The 17,330-nt window shown below is 49.0% G+C and overlaps 1 protein-coding gene and 1 long non-coding RNA gene across 2 annotated transcripts; one reads left to right on the forward strand and one right to left on the reverse strand.

Annotated features, from left to right (window-relative positions):
* Nucleotides 1-309: 309 nt before the first annotated feature.
* On the reverse strand, nucleotides 310-7,222 carry LOC150065305 (uncharacterized). Its single transcript, XR_016534754.1, has 3 exons — nucleotides 7,133-7,222; nucleotides 3,053-3,178; nucleotides 310-388 (listed from the first exon to the last, which is right to left on the reverse strand). It is a non-coding gene; the product is annotated as an uncharacterized LOC150065305 (long non-coding RNA).
* A 2,862-nt stretch (nucleotides 7,223-10,084) lies between these two features.
* LOC150065306 (serine/threonine-protein kinase PAK 1-like) lies at nucleotides 10,085-14,119 on the forward strand. Its single transcript, XM_090329880.1, has 4 exons — nucleotides 10,085-10,288; nucleotides 10,788-10,883; nucleotides 12,357-12,550; nucleotides 12,810-14,119. The coding sequence occupies exons 1-4, from the start codon at nucleotides 10,119-10,121 to the stop codon at nucleotides 13,847-13,849; spliced, it is 1,500 nt and encodes a 499-aa protein (XP_090186006.1). The 5' UTR covers nucleotides 10,085-10,118; the 3' UTR covers nucleotides 13,850-14,119.
* The last annotated feature ends 3,211 nt before the right edge of the window (nucleotides 14,120-17,330 follow it).

Below are 17,330 nucleotides of genomic sequence, written 5' to 3' on the forward strand. Positions count from 1 at the left end.
ATCTTTGATGAATCAGTACACATCTCTAATTCTAAATCACATTTTGTGTGAGGAGCAAGACATTGCCTGCCCTGCGGGCAAAGGTTCCCACCTCACTTTGAGGGAAGAGAATAGGAGATTGTTAGCTATACTCATTGCTGCAGGCAGGTTGGACTCAATGACTTATCTCTGTGAAGGGCAAGCAGTCACAGAGGCAGGTTAAAGAGATCTTAGAGCTGCTCTGGAGCTGTCAGGGAAAGTAGAACAAAACTCACTTCTGTCAAGATGACATCATCATCGAGGTCCTCTTCTTCATGTTGCTGAGGAGCTGGGGTGACCAGCATTGGAATCCCTTCTTCATCAGAAGAATCTGATATGGTAATAGGCCCTTCTCTGAGACTAATCCAGTCTAAAAGGAGGCAAACAACACTGTTATTAGAACACTGACACAATCACGTTCACTCTTGCAAATTCAATTTTGGCCCAAAGAGTGTTAACAGTCTAACCTTTATCATAACTACTATTAACTTACCAACTGAAAGCACATACACTAAAGCAGTAACAGCTATGTTTCCATGTTTCCTTTTGTTTTGTTTTCCCTTAATAGTGCTAGAGTATATGCTAAAGATTATCAACTTTTTCTTTTTTTTTCCCTCTCTTTTTTGGTGCTGGTCCCAGGGCTTTAACTCAGTGGCTCACACCTGTAATCCTAGTTACTCAGGAGGCTGAGATCTGAGTACTGAAGTTCATAGCCAGCCAGGCATTAAAGAATGTGAGATTCTTACCTCCAATTAAGCATTAGAAAACAGAAAGTAGGGCTGTGGCTTAAGGGGTAGCGCAGTAGCCTTGAGTTGAAGAGTTCAGACATAGCAACCCATGACCCACCAAAAAAAAGAAAAAGATCAGGAGTTTAACCCAGTGGTACAATGCTTGCCTAGCATGTACAAAGACCTGAGTTCGATTTCTCAGTACCATATACATAGAAAAAGACAGAAGTGGTACAGTGGCTCAAGTGTTAGAGCATTAGCCTTGAGAAGGCCCAAGGACCATCCATGTTCAAGCCCTGAGTTCAAGCCCTAGGACTCCCCCCACACCAAAAAAAGAACCCCCCCCCAAATCAATGATCTCATTCACTGAGCTGCAGAGATTCTAAGGACAGCAATTATCACACACACACACACACACACACACACACACACACCACCATCACCACCACCACCACCACCACAACTACCACCACCACCACCACCACCACCACCACCACCACCAACAACAACAACAACAACAACAACAAAACAGTTGAAGGTTCTGTCTTGCTTTGAGTCTTGCCCTGAATGTCATATTACAAAGCTGCTAAGAATGTTTTTGTTGTTTTGTTTGTTGTTTGGCCAGTTCCAGTGATTCAACTCAGAGCCTGGGCACTGTCCTTGGATTTTCTCAAGGATAGAGCTCTACCACTTTAGCCACAGGTCCATTTCTGGCTTTTTCTATGTATGTGGTACCAAGGAATGGAACCCAGATCTTCGTGCATGTTAGGAAAGCACTCTACCACTAGGCCAAACTCCAGGCTAATCAATGCTTCATAGTGAGACCCTGTCTCAAAAAAACCAAACTTGGGACCTGGGACTTTGGCCTAGTGGTAGGGTGCTTGCCTAGCACGCAGGAAGACCCGGGTTCAATCCCTCGGTACCACATACATAGAAAAAGCTGGAAATGGTGCTGAGGCTCAAGTGTTAAAGTGCTGGCCTTGAGAAAGCCCAAGGACATTGCTTCGGCCCTGAGTTCAAGCCAGGGCTGGAAAAAAAATCGAAACTAGTTGAGTGATCTCAAACCTATAATTCTAGATACTCAGGTGACTTGAGATCTGGAGGATCAAAATTTGATGTCATTCCAGGCCAGAAAGTCCATAGCATTCCATGTACAGAAAAAAGCCAGGACAAAGATGTGGCTCAAGTGGTAGAACACCAGGCTTGAAGAAGCTGAGCAAGAAGGAGAATCCTGTAGTTCAAGCCCTGGCATGGGGAAAAGAAGGAAACGGAGGAAGAAGCAAAGAAGGGAGGGAGGAAGGGAGGAAGGGAGGGAGGGAGGGAGGGAGGGAAAGCAGGTGTGAAAAGTGGGGGGAGGGGAGAGAAACAACAACAACAACAAAAAACACAGAAAAGAAGTATCACGTGAGGGCAAGCAAACTTACTAGTACCTATAACTGTTGTAGGAAAAATAAGCTCACAGGAGCACTCCTAATCCCATCTCTATAGATCCAATGACTGTCTACTCACAGGTTGGATTACTAGCATATTAATCTACTTATGTAAGATTTCATTTCTTCCTTTTCTGGCTGGTATACACAGGGACTCTTCCTTCCTAGGCAAATGCAGTACCAATGAGCCATGCCTCAGCCCTTTTAGCTTTAGTTTGTTTATAGAAAGGATCTAACACTTTTGTCCAGGCTGCCTGGGGTCATGCTTTTTATGTGTGTGTGTGTGTGTGTGTGTGTGTGTGTGTGTGTGTGTGTGTGTGTGTGGTTATGGGACTTGAACTCTGGGCATGGACGTTATCCCTGAGCTCTTCAGCTGAAGGCTACTGCCCTACCCCTTAAGCCACAACACCACTTCCCTTTCGGGTGGTTAATTGAAGAGGCACTAACTAAAGTCCCTGGGCTGGCTTTGACTCCTGAACCATGATTTTCAGAGCTCAGCCTCCTGAGTAGCTAGGATTATAGGTGTGAGCCAGCTCGCCCAGCTGGGTAATGATTTTACCTTTACCACTTGAGTAGCTAACTACAAGCATATAATACCATGCTTTGTCTCTTGGGGTTCTAACTAACCTCTCCCAGGCTAGCCTCAAAGCACTGGTCTCCTACCTCTGCTTCCTGAGTAACTGGGAATTTAGGCATTTGCCACCATGCTCGGTATGAGGGAGGATTGATAAAATTCATTCATGACTATATGTGTAAGCTGGCACACTACTAGTCTAACAAATGCTTTTTATGCCTGATGTTCTCAGATCTAAAAATAAAATACTTCTGGATTCTAAAGCAGGCTAGATTCTTGGCCAAGTAGAATAAACAACTTACCTTGTCTCCTGTGGCAGTGAAAGTTGTTCAAGTGAATTATCTCTTCATTGTTATTTCCCTCTGCCATTTTCAAACGCAGTCATATATATGTGTGTGTTATTTTTAGTATTCAGACATGATGACCATCTGTACCAAAGCATATGGGGGGAAAAAAAGAGCATTAAGAGTATTTGTCACACGCTGGTGGCTTACACCTAATGACTGTATACAGCAGAGTATAGGCTTTTGGAGTGATGTAGTTTCAGTTTTTGCTCAAGGATAGCACTCTGCCACTTGACACACAGCATCATATCCAGTTTTTGTTTATACGGTACTGAGGAATCGAACCCAGGGCCTCATGTGTGCTAGGCAAGTATTCTTAACACTAAGCCACATCCTTTCTTTTTGGGGGCCTGGGAGCTGTCACTGAGCTCTTCAGCTCAAGGCTACCACCCTACCCCTGAAGTCACAGCGCCACTTCTGGTTTTCTGGTGGTGAACGGGAGATGAGTCTCCTGGTCTTTAGTGCCTGGGCTGGCTTTGAACTATCCTCAGATCTCAGCTTCCTGAGTAGCTAGGATTACAGGCATCAGCCACTGTGTCCAGCAAACTTTCTCATCAGTCAAATATTTCATCTTTTTTTTGGTGGGGGGGTCAATATTAGGACTTGAACTCAGACCCTGGGTGCTGTCCCTGAACTATTTCACTACTGCTGTAACATTCTGAGTCAGAGTGCCACTTATAAGCTTTCACTGCTATTGGTAATGTTCTGCCTTGACAGCATTTCAGATGCTGTTGGTGTCCATGTCCTCAACCAGTCAAGGCCACAGCCGTAACTGTCTGTATATACCTATAATTTAATGTCTCTCCACATGTTGCAAAGTAGAAGAAATGTGATTTTTCATATTTAAACTTCATTATACCAAAATCAAGACAAAAAAATACTTTTTTTTTGTTTCGGGCACAATGGCTCATCCCAATTATCGGGGAGGATCATGGTTTCAAGCAGCTGGTAAAAAAGAAGTGAGAGCCAAGGTTGTGGCTCATACCTGTAATCCTATCTACTCAGGAGGCTGAGATCTGAGGATCAAGGTTCAAAGCTGGCCCTGGCACTAAAGGACCTGAGACTCTTATCTCCTATGAACCCCTAGAAAACAGGAAGTGGGGTTTGGCTCAAGGGTAGGGTGGTAGCGTTGCACTCAAGAGCTCAGGGACAAGGCTAAGACCCAGGGTTAGGGTGGTAGCCTTGAGCTGAAAACCTCAGGGACAGTGCCCAGGCCAGAGTTTAAGCTCCATGACTGACACACACACACACACACACACACACACACACACACACACACACACACACACACAGAGAAGTGAGATTCCATCTCAACAAATAAGCTGAGCATGGGGATTCACATTTATAATCCCAGCTATGTGAAGGTGTAAGTAGGATGACAATCCAAAGCTACCTAAGCAAGAAGTACAACATTTGATCTGAAAATTAACCTAAAGCAAAAAGGCACAGAGGAATTGTTCAAGTGGTACAGAGCTTGGCAGGCAAGCAAAAGCCCTGAGTCCAAACCTGTTTTTTGATTGTTGTTGTTGTGGGGCTTGAACTCTGAGCCTAGGCACTGTCCCTGAGCTCTTCAGCTCATGACTACTGCCCTAGCGCCCATGAGCCAGCCACAGCCCAACTTCTAGTGGCTAATTGGAGATAAGAGCCTGGCTTTTGAACCAAGATCATCAGATCTCAGTCTTCTAGGTGGCTAGGATTACAGCAGTGGTCACTGCACCTGGCATGTTATTGATTTTAGTTAAGATTTCATTTATGTGTCAGGGCTGGGAGCTTGGCTTAGTGGTAGAGTGCTTCCTAGCATGCATGAAGACCCAGGTTCGATTCCTTGGTACCATATACATACAAAAAAGCTGGAAATGGTGCTGTGGCTCTAGTGTTAGAGCAATGGCCTTGAGAAAAGTCCAAGGGCAGTGTTCAGGCTCTAAGTTCAAGCCTCAGGACTGCAAAAAAAAAAAAGAAAAAAAAGAAAAGAGTTAATTTACTAGTATTGATTGGAATGTTTATCTGATTAAAGGCATTTTAAAAACCCTCCAGCAGACATCATCCCTATTCAGGGACACTTTTTCTTGCAGACTGAGACTGTACTAAATGGGAAAAAAATCGGGTAGTTAGAAAGAAAAGTGTCATCAATTATTTAAGCAAATGATAATAAAAATGGTACTGAGAAAGCAAAGGCAAAAAGATTAAAAAGTAGAAGGCTCTGATGAAGACCCACATATATTCACTCATCAACGCTAAACAAAGATGCACTCAGTGAAGGAGTAGAGGGAATCCACATGGGAGAAAAATAAGCTTGGATTCCTTTTTAAGATGGCACATAAAAGTCAATTCTCAGCTGGGGGCTGTGGCTCATGCCTGTAATCCTGGCTACTCGGGAGATCTGAGGATCGAGGTTCAAAGTCAGCCCAGGCACTAAAGACTCTGAGACTCATCTCCAATTAACCACTAGAAAGCAAGAAGTGGCTCTATGGCTCAAGCAGTAGGGTGTTAGCCTTGAGCTGAAGAGCTCAGGAACACTGCCCAGGTCCAGAGCTCTTGCCAGGCACCAGTGGTACCTAGAATCCTAGCTACTTAGGAGGCTGAGATCTGAGGATCTCAAAGCCCAAAGTTGGCCTACACCGATGAATGGATCCAAAAACTGAATATCAAGCAAGAAATGCACAAAACCAGCTGGCAAGGTGGCTCAAGCCTGTAATCCTAACAAATCAGGAGGCTGAGATCTGAGGATCAAGATTCAAAGCCAGCTGAGAGCACAAAAGGACCAGAGATTCTGATCCAATTAACCTCTAGAAAAAGGGAAGTGCAGTCTGGCTCAAAGATAGTGTGATAGCCTAGAGCTGAAGAGCTCAGGGACACTGTGCAGGCACAGGGGTACGGTAGTAACATTGAGCTGAAGAGCTCGGGACAGCACCCAGGCCAAGTTCGAGCCCCATGACCCACCAAAATAAAACAAAAAAAAAACAAACCCTGAACATAGGGCCAGGAGTTTTACTAACAGACAGCAATGGTAAACAGGGAAAAGCTCTGACATCAAATTCAGTGTCCCTAACCAAGGACTTTTCTTTCCCATTAGGGTTTTTCTTTTTGTTTTTTTCCCCCCCAATCCTGGGGCTTGAACTCTTGGCCTAGGTGCTGTTCCTAAGCTACTTTTGTTCAAGGCTAGCACTGTCCCACTGGAGCCACAGTGCCATTCAGCTTTTCCTGAGTAACTAGATATATGAGTCTCATAGACTTTCCTGCTTGTGCTGGCTTTGAACCTCAGGCTTCAGGTCTCAGATTTCAGAGTAGTTAGGATTACAGGCATGAGCCTCCAGCAGTCTAGTTTTTTGTTTGTTTGTTTTTGTTTACTGTCACTATTGGGGCTTGAGCTAAGGGCCTGAGCACTATCCTGGAGTTTTTTTTTGCTCAAGCTATCATTCAACCACTTGAGCCACCACTTCCAGCCTTTTCTGTATATGTGGTACCAAGGGTTTTGTACATATTGGGCCACTAGGCCACAGTCTTGGCCCTCTGCTTAGGTTTTTAAGAATCATTTTCCCAGGCACAATGGCTCATACCTGTAATCCAGCTACTCAGGAAGCTGAGATATGAGGACTGATGTTCAAAGACAGCTGGGGCACAAAAGACTATGGGATAAATATATCCAATTAACTACCAGAAAACCAGAAGTGCTGTGGCTCAAAGTGATAGAGCACTATCACTGAGCTTTAGAGTTCAGAGACAATACCCAAGCCCAGAGTTCAATCCTCACAATCAAATAATACTACTACTACTAATTTTAAACACTAATTACAGAAGCCTAATTTTTTTTATTCACCAAATAGCCTCCTTCAATTTTTTCAGTAGGAAGCAAAGGAGACTAAGTCATTTTCCATTGGTTAAATGCGAAATAGTAAACAGTTCTGGTGGAGCTATGAGTCCTCCTGAGTACACAATAGGGGTCCTAAATAGTGGTGACAAATAGTCTGGTGAAGGTATTTTCACTCCTGCCTGGGATGTCTCTGCATCAGGGCATTCCCCAACCTTTGGTCCTCTCACCTGAACTTCAGATCAGATGGCCTCAGTCAGAATCCTGGCCTCACCACCTAATGTATCAGTACCTTTGGGGTAAGCCGTTAAATCTTCAGACTCCAGTTCTGTGTCACAGTGGCATGTGTTTTCATCTTGCCAGAAAATAACTCAGAGCCCTGGGGAGGCTAATGAATGTGAAAGAGAAACCAGAATCTAGGCAGGAGTACACTCTACACTTAGGTGACACGACACTCGTGGACAGAGGTTAACTGGGGAGCAGGAGTCAGGAGTAGAGGTACAGCTCATTGTGTGCTTGGGGTTCGAGAAATCTAGAATCGGAGAAGCGTGAGTGAACAAGGAGAACAGCAAGAGGCTGTTGAAGGTCCCAAAGCAGGGCTCACTGTCCTTTTGCCCTGACAAAAGGATCTTCCCCAAATTGTTGAACATCATGCCGCAAACCAGCTCCAGGCCCGCGAAGCCAGCCTGTCTGAAATTGACCAAGCGTTCCTGCTCATACACACCCAGGCCCCATCAGCCAGAAGACTGCCTTGTGAACGCCTCACAGCCCTGGGGACTGAGGATGTGACCAAGTAGGCCACACTGCAGATTTTCCTGAGCTGCCTCACCAGTCAATGGCATCAACCTAGACCTTCAGCTGGCCCCTGTGGGCCACTGGTGAACAGAGGCACCTTCTGAGACAAGGGAACTGTTCAAGTCACTGAGGTTAGGGCAGGACCCACACCCTCCATCCAGGAAGGACGGCCGCACCCTCTGCTGGACTTCTCAGACTCTCAGTTTCCTGGCTTAGATATGGGCTCAGGGAGAGCCCTCATTGCTCATGATGAGTGTGGGGCTTGTGGTAAAGCAGGGAGAAGTGGATGCTCAGAAGGGTGGGCCCAGCTTGTGTCCTGGCCGATGAGTGAAGCAGAAGGGGGATGATCTCTGCTCTGCACGCACAGGCACACACATCTCCCAGATTCATTAGTGCTGAAAAAGAGGGGTGGCCCCTAAGCTCTAAGGCACAGCAGTCTTGAGCGTCAAAGAAAGCATGAGAAGTAGCTATCCAATGCTGTCTATACAGTGTTTAAAGGGAGCTTGGCTATGTTCCGGTGTGCTTGACATCTAGGCTACCCTGACACTGCCTCCATGCAACAGGCCCATGTCCTGTGCATGGACAAGGAGGAGGCCCCCCATCCAGTCACCACACCTAAGATCTCTCTTGGAGTTACAACCACTGCCAAGGAAGTAATGGAGGCGGGAAAGAAATCCAAGAAGGAACCACGAGCTCTCTGTCCAGCTAGGAGTCAGGGTAGATGAAGACAGCTTGGATGTGGTCGGTCAAGATAGGACACAGGGTCTGGGGATGGCCGGAGCTGCCCATATGGCAACGCAGCCTTTTTCTCAGCCACCCCGATACAGAACCACACAAAGAGCAAGTGCAATCACCTGTGTTCCCACACTGGGGCATGCCGTAACCAGGCCTCAACTTTCCTGGCTGGAGGAGGCACTCATGGTGGCACTGATAGTACTGAGACAGAAAGGGGGACAATGAGAGTGACCCGCTTTGCTGAATCTCAGTCCTATTATTTCCTTTAGTCTCTTTTCTCTTCTTTCTCTTATCTGTTGGATGGCATTGGTGCATCTTTAAACCAGAGTCTGGCCCAGGGGACAGCCATGACTGTGTCAGATGAGTCATTAGGAGTTGTGAGGGGAGGCCGGCTAGAAGAAGAGAGCAATGTGGAATGCACAGAGTCACCCCAAATCACAAGTTCAATCTACTGGGTAATGGAGCTCCCACACTGGGATTCACTTTTCCGAAGTCAGGTGCTGTGGTCAGGCTAGGTCCAGGGGAGGGCTTTTCAGAATTGGGCACCTACAGGCTCCAGTGAGTCTGAGCCCTAGCTCCATGGCTGTCTACAGAAAGGACATAGAGGGCTTGGTTCTGTGGGTCGTGGGAGGGCTGCGGCAGGTTCTAGGACCCAGGGCACGATCTCTGAGGCTCAGTTACCTGCATCTATCTGTGGAGCAGAGGAGCACGTGGTCAACCATCAAGTAGCATTTTCTGAACCCTTCTGCAGGACTAGAAGAGTTGGTGGAGTTGCATTTGTTTCAGTGCATCTGATCTCCTAGCAAGTGTTCCCTGTCAAGGCAGTCCCTCAGAGATGTGTGTCACTTTCTGACTTTGGTGAGACAAGGAATCAGGATGTTGAATCCCTGAGAGTTCTGGGAGTCTTTGGAGTGGTGAGAGTCATCCTCTCCTATCCAGGGTCACATCTGGATAGGGCAAGGCTGTGTGCTTAAGACCCCACCTTGATAGATCCCCTTCAGCCAGAGCCTCTGACCTAGCTCTATGAGGGGCCACTGGTCCAGGGGCTTTGGGTCACAATGGCCAGTGGTCGGCCTGGGCAAGGCAGAAAAAGGCCTGAACAGGGCACCTTGCAAAGCTTGGGTCATAATCAAGGGCTCAAGGGAAGAGCTGTGCAGAGGTGACATCACAATGGCTCAGAGGACTCAGAACCCCGGGGTCCTCCCAGGAATTCACAGTCCACACAAGCCTCGGAGAGTGCACTTGTGTGGATCGTGTCCATTGCAAAGATGTTTCGTTGTTGCTGGCAAAGTGGTCGAGGCTCAGGCCTGAGTGATGGGCGGAGAGGGTTCCTGGGGCGCCTGTGTCCATGCTTTGTGCGCCCTGGCCTCCGCCACCGACGCCTCTGGAGATTTTTCCGGAGGAATTCTAGGGTAACATGGGACAGACCAGGGCAGGAAATGGCTAGGACGCCTTCCACCCTCATCTCCCTGTGCATCACCACTTTTCCTTCCCACGTGTGTGGAGGGGGGGCAGGGGTGTGTGGGGGGGTGTGTCCCTGTGAGTGTCCCTGTGTGTGTTGCTGTGAGTGGTCAAATGTTTGCAGTTATTTGTGTGTGTCCATGAATGTTCCTGTAGTGTTGCACATGGCACTTGAACTGTCCCTGTGTGGTTCTCCTCCAGACTGAAGGGGACTTGTCCCCAGGCATGCCCGATGCCTGCGGGTCAGAGTTCCCCACGGCAGGCACACTGCAGGAGCAGGTGGACCACCTGGTGCTTGCCCAGCTGCTCGACAACTCCACCTTCATCCACACCTTCTTCAACAGCTACAGAAGGTGTGCAGACACCCTTCAGGTCCTGGACCTGCTGTTTACAAGGTGAGTGCCAATTCCAATAGCACAGGATTCCTGAGCTGCAGTGGAAGCCTTGGCAGTGGAGCCTGCAACGTGGGCTGCTCACACAGACTTCCTCTTTGGCACTTGCCACTGCCTGGGGATCAAAGCAGGGAAGTCCTCGGCTACACTGGCACAGGCACACATGCTGCACTGTCCTGTCTAGGCCTGCAGGCTCTCCTCTCGGGCTATGTATCTCTGAGACCTCCAACAAAGCACTGTCTCTCTTCAACAAGAAGGCAACCCGTTTTCTCTGCATGACCTCGTCCACCTAGATAGAGACAGAGCAGGGCTGGCTGGGGCAAGTGCCAAGGCACTGTACTCCTAAGCTCATCACCCAGGGGCTACTGTCCTCATGCATGGCACCAATGGGAAGTAGTGCTCATGGAGGGCCAATATGCAGGCAATGTGCTTGGTGGTACAAGAAGGGCAGACATGGACTGGCTGACCTGGGCTAGCCAGTGATGCTTCAAATCCTCAACAGGTTCAGGAGTTTGGAAGCCCCCATGGGCTCCTCTGGACAGACTGACATCCTCCCGCATTCCAGCGAGGATGTCATCCCTGGAAACAAGCTCTACAAGTGAGTGAGTGGGATTCGATCTCCAGCTAGGGCATGCTCCACATTGGAGAAAAATCCATGGGTGTGTGTTTGTGTGTATGTGTGTGTTACTCTCGTGCTCATCTTTATGTGTGTCTGCATGGTTGCGAGTGTGTGCTTGATTTCGAGTGTGAAGGTCTGCGCATGTGCGTGGGCGCACTCGCACACACTCCTCTGTGTGTGTGTGTGCTGGAGTTGGGGCTGTGAGTGAGACACGGCCCAATCAGGAGCTCTGAACACCTATGATTATCAAGGGAGTCATGGGATCTGGGCATCCTCGGCAGCAGAGGGAAAACCCCAGGCAAGGGCTACTCATATGAGGACCACTAGAGGCTGGGTCCACGGCTGAGCCCCACGAGAAGGCATGCTCCCCACACACCTTACCAAGCAGGTTTGCTCAACTCACCTTGAGCTCCAAAAAAGGCCAAGACACATCTTTGCTTGGTCAGTGGGCCTGACATGCTGCTAGGTGTGAGGGAGAGCTCAGCGCCACGCTCAAGGGTGTTCTGGAAGGCAGACAGCCCTGGTGAGCATGCTAGGAAATGAGGCAGCAGAGCGCCTGAGGATGTGTGTCACACCCCTCTACATATCAGGCCGGATAGCAAGCCATCTTGGAGTCTAGCATGGAGAGAGTGGCCCAGGGGGGAGAGGAGGAAGGCACTGGAAAGAGCAGAAGGGTGTTGCTCCTCTCCGGGGCAGCAACACGGGAACAGGGAGGGACACACAGGGCCAGCCTGTAGTCCCCCGGGAGCCGAGCGAGATGGTAAGTGTCGAAGACCCAGCCCTCCCCCAATCACCGGGGAAGAAAGAACCACGCTGAGTCAGAAGCAGTGTTAACCATGAAAGCGCATCAGATCTCTCTGCTGATCTCTGCTGATCTCTGCTGATCTCTGATGCTCTCTGATGCTCTCCTCTCTTTATTGCGTCAGACAATTAGTTATATACTGTTAGGGTAGGAGAAGGTGGGCACTGGGAAGCTATCCAATAGAAAGAGGGCCTCTGTGCTACCACTAAGGGTCTGGGTGGGGCTGTCAGGTACTGGGCAGGACAGGTGCAGGAAAGCTCTCGAGACTTGAGCTGCTGCGAGACCCGCGAAACTGCGGGGGGTTCAATGGAGTCACGTACACAGAGATGCCTTAAGAGAGGTATGCAAAGGACCGAATGCCTAGACAAAGCCCTTTAATTGCAGCTGAGCCAGAATCAGGCTTCAGGGATGGAGGCTAGGCCCCAACAGAAGGGGCCAGAACTGCTCCCAGCATTTGGTCTTGGATCCCTCCTTGGAGTTTCTCTGCCAGCCTAGCTTAGGTTGGCTGGCCAGGGGTGGCACAGCTCAAAGGTGCCCCTGTTGGGATGTGCTGCTCTCTGAAAGGGCAGCCAACATCACAGGGGTGTGAGGATGACCCCGGGAGGGGCTGGCCTTCATTCACACTCTGCTTCCCACCCATTCGCCTCCAGGGCCATCTCCTGCCTCCTGAGCACCTGGCTGGACTACCACCCGCAGGACTTCTTGGCACCATCGCAGCATGCCTGCCTGCAGCGCCTGCGCGCACACCTGAGGCTCTACATGTGTGGCTCTGACCTGGAGCGCCGGGTCTCCCACATGCTCGCACAGTTGGGGATCCGGGAGCCCAGCCAGGCAGAGGCTATGGGTGCGCAGCCTGGGACTGACCCACAGCCTGGGAAGGGGTGGAGGTCGCAGGGCACCACTGGGTGGTGGAGACCCCGGAAGTAGCCATGGGCTGTGAGCAAGAGAAGCCTGAAGCCTAGCGTGGGTGCTGGCTGCTTGAGCAATAGGCTAGGTGGAAGTTCCCAGGCGGGCAAAGCTCAGGGAGGAGGGGGTGGTGGCGCTTCTCCAAGAGTCCCAAGCAAGCAGGCACGGAGAAGCTCTTGTGTCGTCCTGTCCTGCAGCTCCAGCAGGAGCTGTGACTGAACCACTTCCTGTCACTCCAACTCGGGACGTGGCTACATCTCCCATTTCACCTACTGAGAATACCACCACTCCACCAGATCCATTGACCCGGCATATTGAGAAGCAGCAGAAGAAACCCAACATGTCTGATGAGGAGATCTTAGAGAAATTACGGAGCATAGTGAGTGTGGGTGATCCTAAGAAGAAGTATACGCGCTTTGAGAAGATTGGACACGGTGCTTTGGGAACTGTGTATACCGCCATGGATGTAGCCACAGGACAGGAGGTGGCCATTAAGCAGATGAATCTGCAGCAGCATCCGGAGAAAGGGCTGGTTATTAATGAGATCCTGGTCATGAGGGAAAACAAGAACCCAAATATTGCAAACTACTTGGACAATTACCTTGTAGGAGATGAGCTATGGGTTGTCATGGAATACTTGGCTGGAGGTCCCTTGTCAGATGTGGTAACAAAAATCTGTATGGATGAAGGACAGATTGCTGCTGTGTGCCGTGAGTGTCTGCAGGCCCTAGAGTTCCTACATTCGAATCAAGTCATTCACAGAGACATCAAGAGCGACAATATACTGTTGGGAAAGGATGGCTCTGTCAAGTTAACCGATTTTGGATTCTGTGCACAGATAACTCCAGAACAGAGCAAAAGGAGCACCATGGTGGGAACGCCATATTGGATGGCACCCGAGGTGGTAACAAGAAAGCCCTATGGACCCGAGGTTGACATCTGGTCCCTGGGCATCGTGGCTATTGAAATGATGGAAGGAGAGCCCCCATACTTCAATGAAAACCCTCTGAGGGCCTTGTGCCTCATTGCCACCCGTGGCACTCCGGAACTTCAGAACCCAGAGAAGGTGTCGGCTATCTTCCGGGACTTTTTAAACCGCTGTCTGGAGATGGATGTGGAAAAGAGAGGCTCAGCTAAAGAGCTCCTGCAGCATCCATTCCTCGAGGTTGCCAAGCCCCTCTCCTGCCTCATTCCATTGATTGCTGCAGCAAGGGAGGCAACCAAGAACAAGCCCTAAGATGCTGCCCACCCCAGGGTCGGGGACATTCTCCCACGCCCTGAATTCTTAGTGTAAGAACGCGCCTGCATCTTGGGATTACGTCACGTAGCAACACGTGCCTGCTTGCGTTGATGTGCAAACATCCTACCACCTGGCCTCTACCCCGAGCAAACATCCTACTACCCGACCCCCTACCCCAAGCAGTTCCTATACCCCACCCCCTCCTGCCTCTCCTGAAGAGGCATATAAACCCCTGTGTGAAAAATAAAATCTGCGGCTTAATCAGGACGCTTGTCTTGCTGCCTTCTTCGTGTCTCCTGTCCCTTTCATTCCTCCCTCTAGGTTCTTGGCCCTAGTCGACGTCCCGCTGGACGGGACAAATGCCGCCCAACGTGGGGCCCGGGAGCCAGCGAGGCTGAGGAACGCTGTCTTCCAGGAAAACTTGGATCCAAGTGATTGTGTGACCGGCTCGGAGCTACCCACCCAAGACATCAGTTTCGGTCAACGCTGAGCAGTGAAGACGGCGCAAGGTAAGTGACTGGCCATGGCACAGGTATCATCGTCACAGGAATTGCTCATCTCAGGTTTAAGAGGCCCTCAAGACACGAGGAACTCGCGTTAAAAGGAAAGATTTAAAGGCATTTTTTGATCATGGGGAAGAATTATATCCTTGGTTCCCCAAGGAGGGAACCATTAATAAGATTAACTGGCAGAGAGTTGGAGATTGTTTATTAAGAAGATTCATGTTTTTATAAGGATTGCAATTGTGGTCACATAAGGAACATTTTCTGCTTGAAACTATAAATAGTGCACGCTTGCGCTTGGCCATGTACAGCGTAAATAGCCTTTACCAAATGTGTTTGCAAGGAATTGTTTTTATGTGGCTAAAGTGATCATTGATCTCAAAGACTGCTTTTATACAATTCCCCTACACCCTGATGATATTTTGTTGGTGGCTCAGGACAGGCCAGATCTACAGAATTGTTTTGTGGAACTTTCTAAAGCCTTCCTTAACCTTGGCTTGCAAGTAACTCCTGATAAAAGTCCAGTGACAAGATCCCTTGACCTATTTGGGTTTAAATCTACAACAGGAATTAGATTTAACACCTCACATTCAATTTCGTGTTGACTGCCTCCATACCCTTAATGATTTCCAAATCCTCTAGTAGATATTCAATGGCTCAGGCCTTATTTAAAATTGCCTAATAATATCCTTTTGCCCCTCAACGATATTCTGGGAGGAGTCCTGAACCCCACCCCCCAAAATTTTTTCCTATGTCACAGTGGCATGCGTTCCCTTCTTGCCAGAAACCAACTCAGAGCCTTGGGGAGGCGACTGAATGTGAAAGAGAAACCAGAATGTGGGCAAGAGCTGAGTACACTCTAGAGTTAGTTGATAGGACACCCGTGGACACAGGTAACTGGGGAGCAGAAGAGTCAGCAGTAGAGGCACGGCTAGTTGAGTGCTTGGGGCTCTCTGCACGCAGGGCCACATCAGGCCACGGTTGAGCTTCGGCCTAAGATCTCTCTTCGAGTTACAATCATAGCCAAGGAAGAAATGGAGGCAGTAAAGAAAACCAGGAAGGAACCAAGAGCAATGTGTCCAGGTAGGACTCCAGGATAAATGAAGGCAGCTTGGATGAGGTCGGAGAGGTAGGAGAGGGAACCTATAAAAACACCGAAGATCAATTGGGTTATGCAAAGGAAGCCTATTTACAAATAAATGCTGCAGCGAAAGAGGCTTGGAAAAGATTACGTAATTCCAATCGTACAAAAAATTTAGTAGAAATTAAACAGGGACCGAATGAACCTTGTCTAGAATTTTTGTCTCGATTAATGGAGACTGCAGACCGCCTAGTACAAGATGAGAATGCAAGGAAGATTATAGTTAGACACATAACCTATGAAAATGCCAACGCCGCCTGTCAGGCGGCTATCAGACCCCATAGGAATAAGGGAGGAATCACGGACTTTATTTCACTGTGTGCTGGTATTGGAACCTCCCATGTACCAGGCCTTACTTTAGCCGCCGCTCCTCAAGGAAAGACTATTACTGAATTTCTAAACTATAGAGGTCAGCGGCATTCTCGGGTTGCTAGTCCCCCGGGGAGTTGCTTCTCTTGTGGTCAAGTAGGACATTGGATGACACAATGCCCACGCCAGAGCAGGTTAAAGAGAGAAAAATTACCTGGCACATGTCCACGCTGTGGTAAAGGGAAGCACTGGGCTAAAGATTGCAAGTCCGCAACAAATCACAATGGCCGCCCGTTTTCGGGAAACTGGAGAAGGGGCCAGCCTCTGGCCCCGCAAAACCATGGGGCAGTCCCTCCCTCTTCTCGGCCACAAGTACATCTTCTAACAACCCCCCAAAATCAGTCTGCAGCCTCTTCCGTGCCACCCCAGGCAGCGCAGGATTGGACCTCTGTTCCTCCACCTGCTCAGTATTGACCCCAGAGATGGGGACACAAGCTCTCCCCACGAGGGTCTTCGGTCCCCTTCCCCTGGGAGTGGCTGGATTGCTGTTAGGGCGAAGTAGCTCAGCCCTTAAAGGAATACAGATTACACCTGGCAAAATTGACCAGGATTTTACTGGAGAAATCAAAGTTATGGCCTCTGCCCCGAAACACGTGGTATCGATCCCAGCCGGTCAAAAATTAGCACAACTAATACTTGTGCCTTTACCTCACGGGGAGACTGCTAATTCTTCTGCCCCATGCGGACAGAGAGGATTTGGATCTCTGATATCTATTGAGTACAAAGCATAAAACAAGAGAGGCCTGAGATGACTATTTATACAAGAAAAACCCTTTAAAGGAATATTAGACACAGGAGCGGATGTGTCTGTAATATCTAAAAAGCATTGGCCAGCCCAATGGCCCCTGACAACCTCTATGACTTCCCTACAGGGGATTGGGCAAGCAACTGACCCGCAGCAGAGCAGTGCGATCCTTGTTTGGAGAGATAAGGAAGGGCACTCTGGTCATTTTCAGCTATTTTCCTGGATCATCTGCCAATTAATTTATGGGGTCGTGATATCATGGAAAAAATGGGAGTGTATATGTTTAGTCCTAGTGCTGCAGTCACTAAGCAGTTACTTGATCAAGGCCTCCTCCCCTTTAGGGGACTAGGCCGAGCAGCACAGGGGGAGCCAGAGCCACTCCAACCCCAGTCTCACCCCCCCAAGACAAGGATTAGGGTATTCTTTAACGGAGGCTGTTGTTTGTCCTGCCCCTCATGCTGATCCCATAAATTGGCTCTCTGAAGAACTGGTGTGGGTCGAACAGTGGCCTCTCTCTCTAGAAAAGATCATTGCAGTACAGCAGCTGGTACAGGAACAGCTGGACTTGGGGCATGTGGCCCCTTCTAACTCTCCATGGAATTCTCCAATTTTTGTTATGAAGAAAAAGTCAGGTAAATGGAGGCTGTTACAGGATCTGAGAAAGGTAAATGCAACTATGGAACTGATGGGGGCCTTACAGCCCGGCTTGCCTTCCCCCAT

Source organism: Megascapheus bottae, chromosome 3 (genome assembly GCF_031878675.1).
Source record: "Megascapheus bottae isolate mThoBot1 chromosome 3, mThoBot2.hap1, whole genome shotgun sequence".
In the NCBI taxonomy this organism is placed as follows: Eukaryota; Metazoa; Chordata; class Mammalia; order Rodentia; family Geomyidae; genus Megascapheus; species Megascapheus bottae.

Excerpts from the sequence above, each read along its gene's own strand:
- LOC150065306 (XM_090329880.1), top strand. The coding sequence starts at position 10,119 with ATGCCCGATGCCTGCGGGTCAGAGTTCCCCACGGCAGGCACACTGCAG. Across the intron at positions 10,289-10,787 it reads CTGGACCTGCTGTTTACAAG|GTTCAGGAGTTTGGAAGCCC; the intron begins GTGAGTGCCAAT and ends AATCCTCAACAG. Across the intron at positions 10,884-12,356 it reads CCTGGAAACAAGCTCTACAA|GGCCATCTCCTGCCTCCTGA; the intron begins GTGAGTGAGTGG and ends ATTCGCCTCCAG.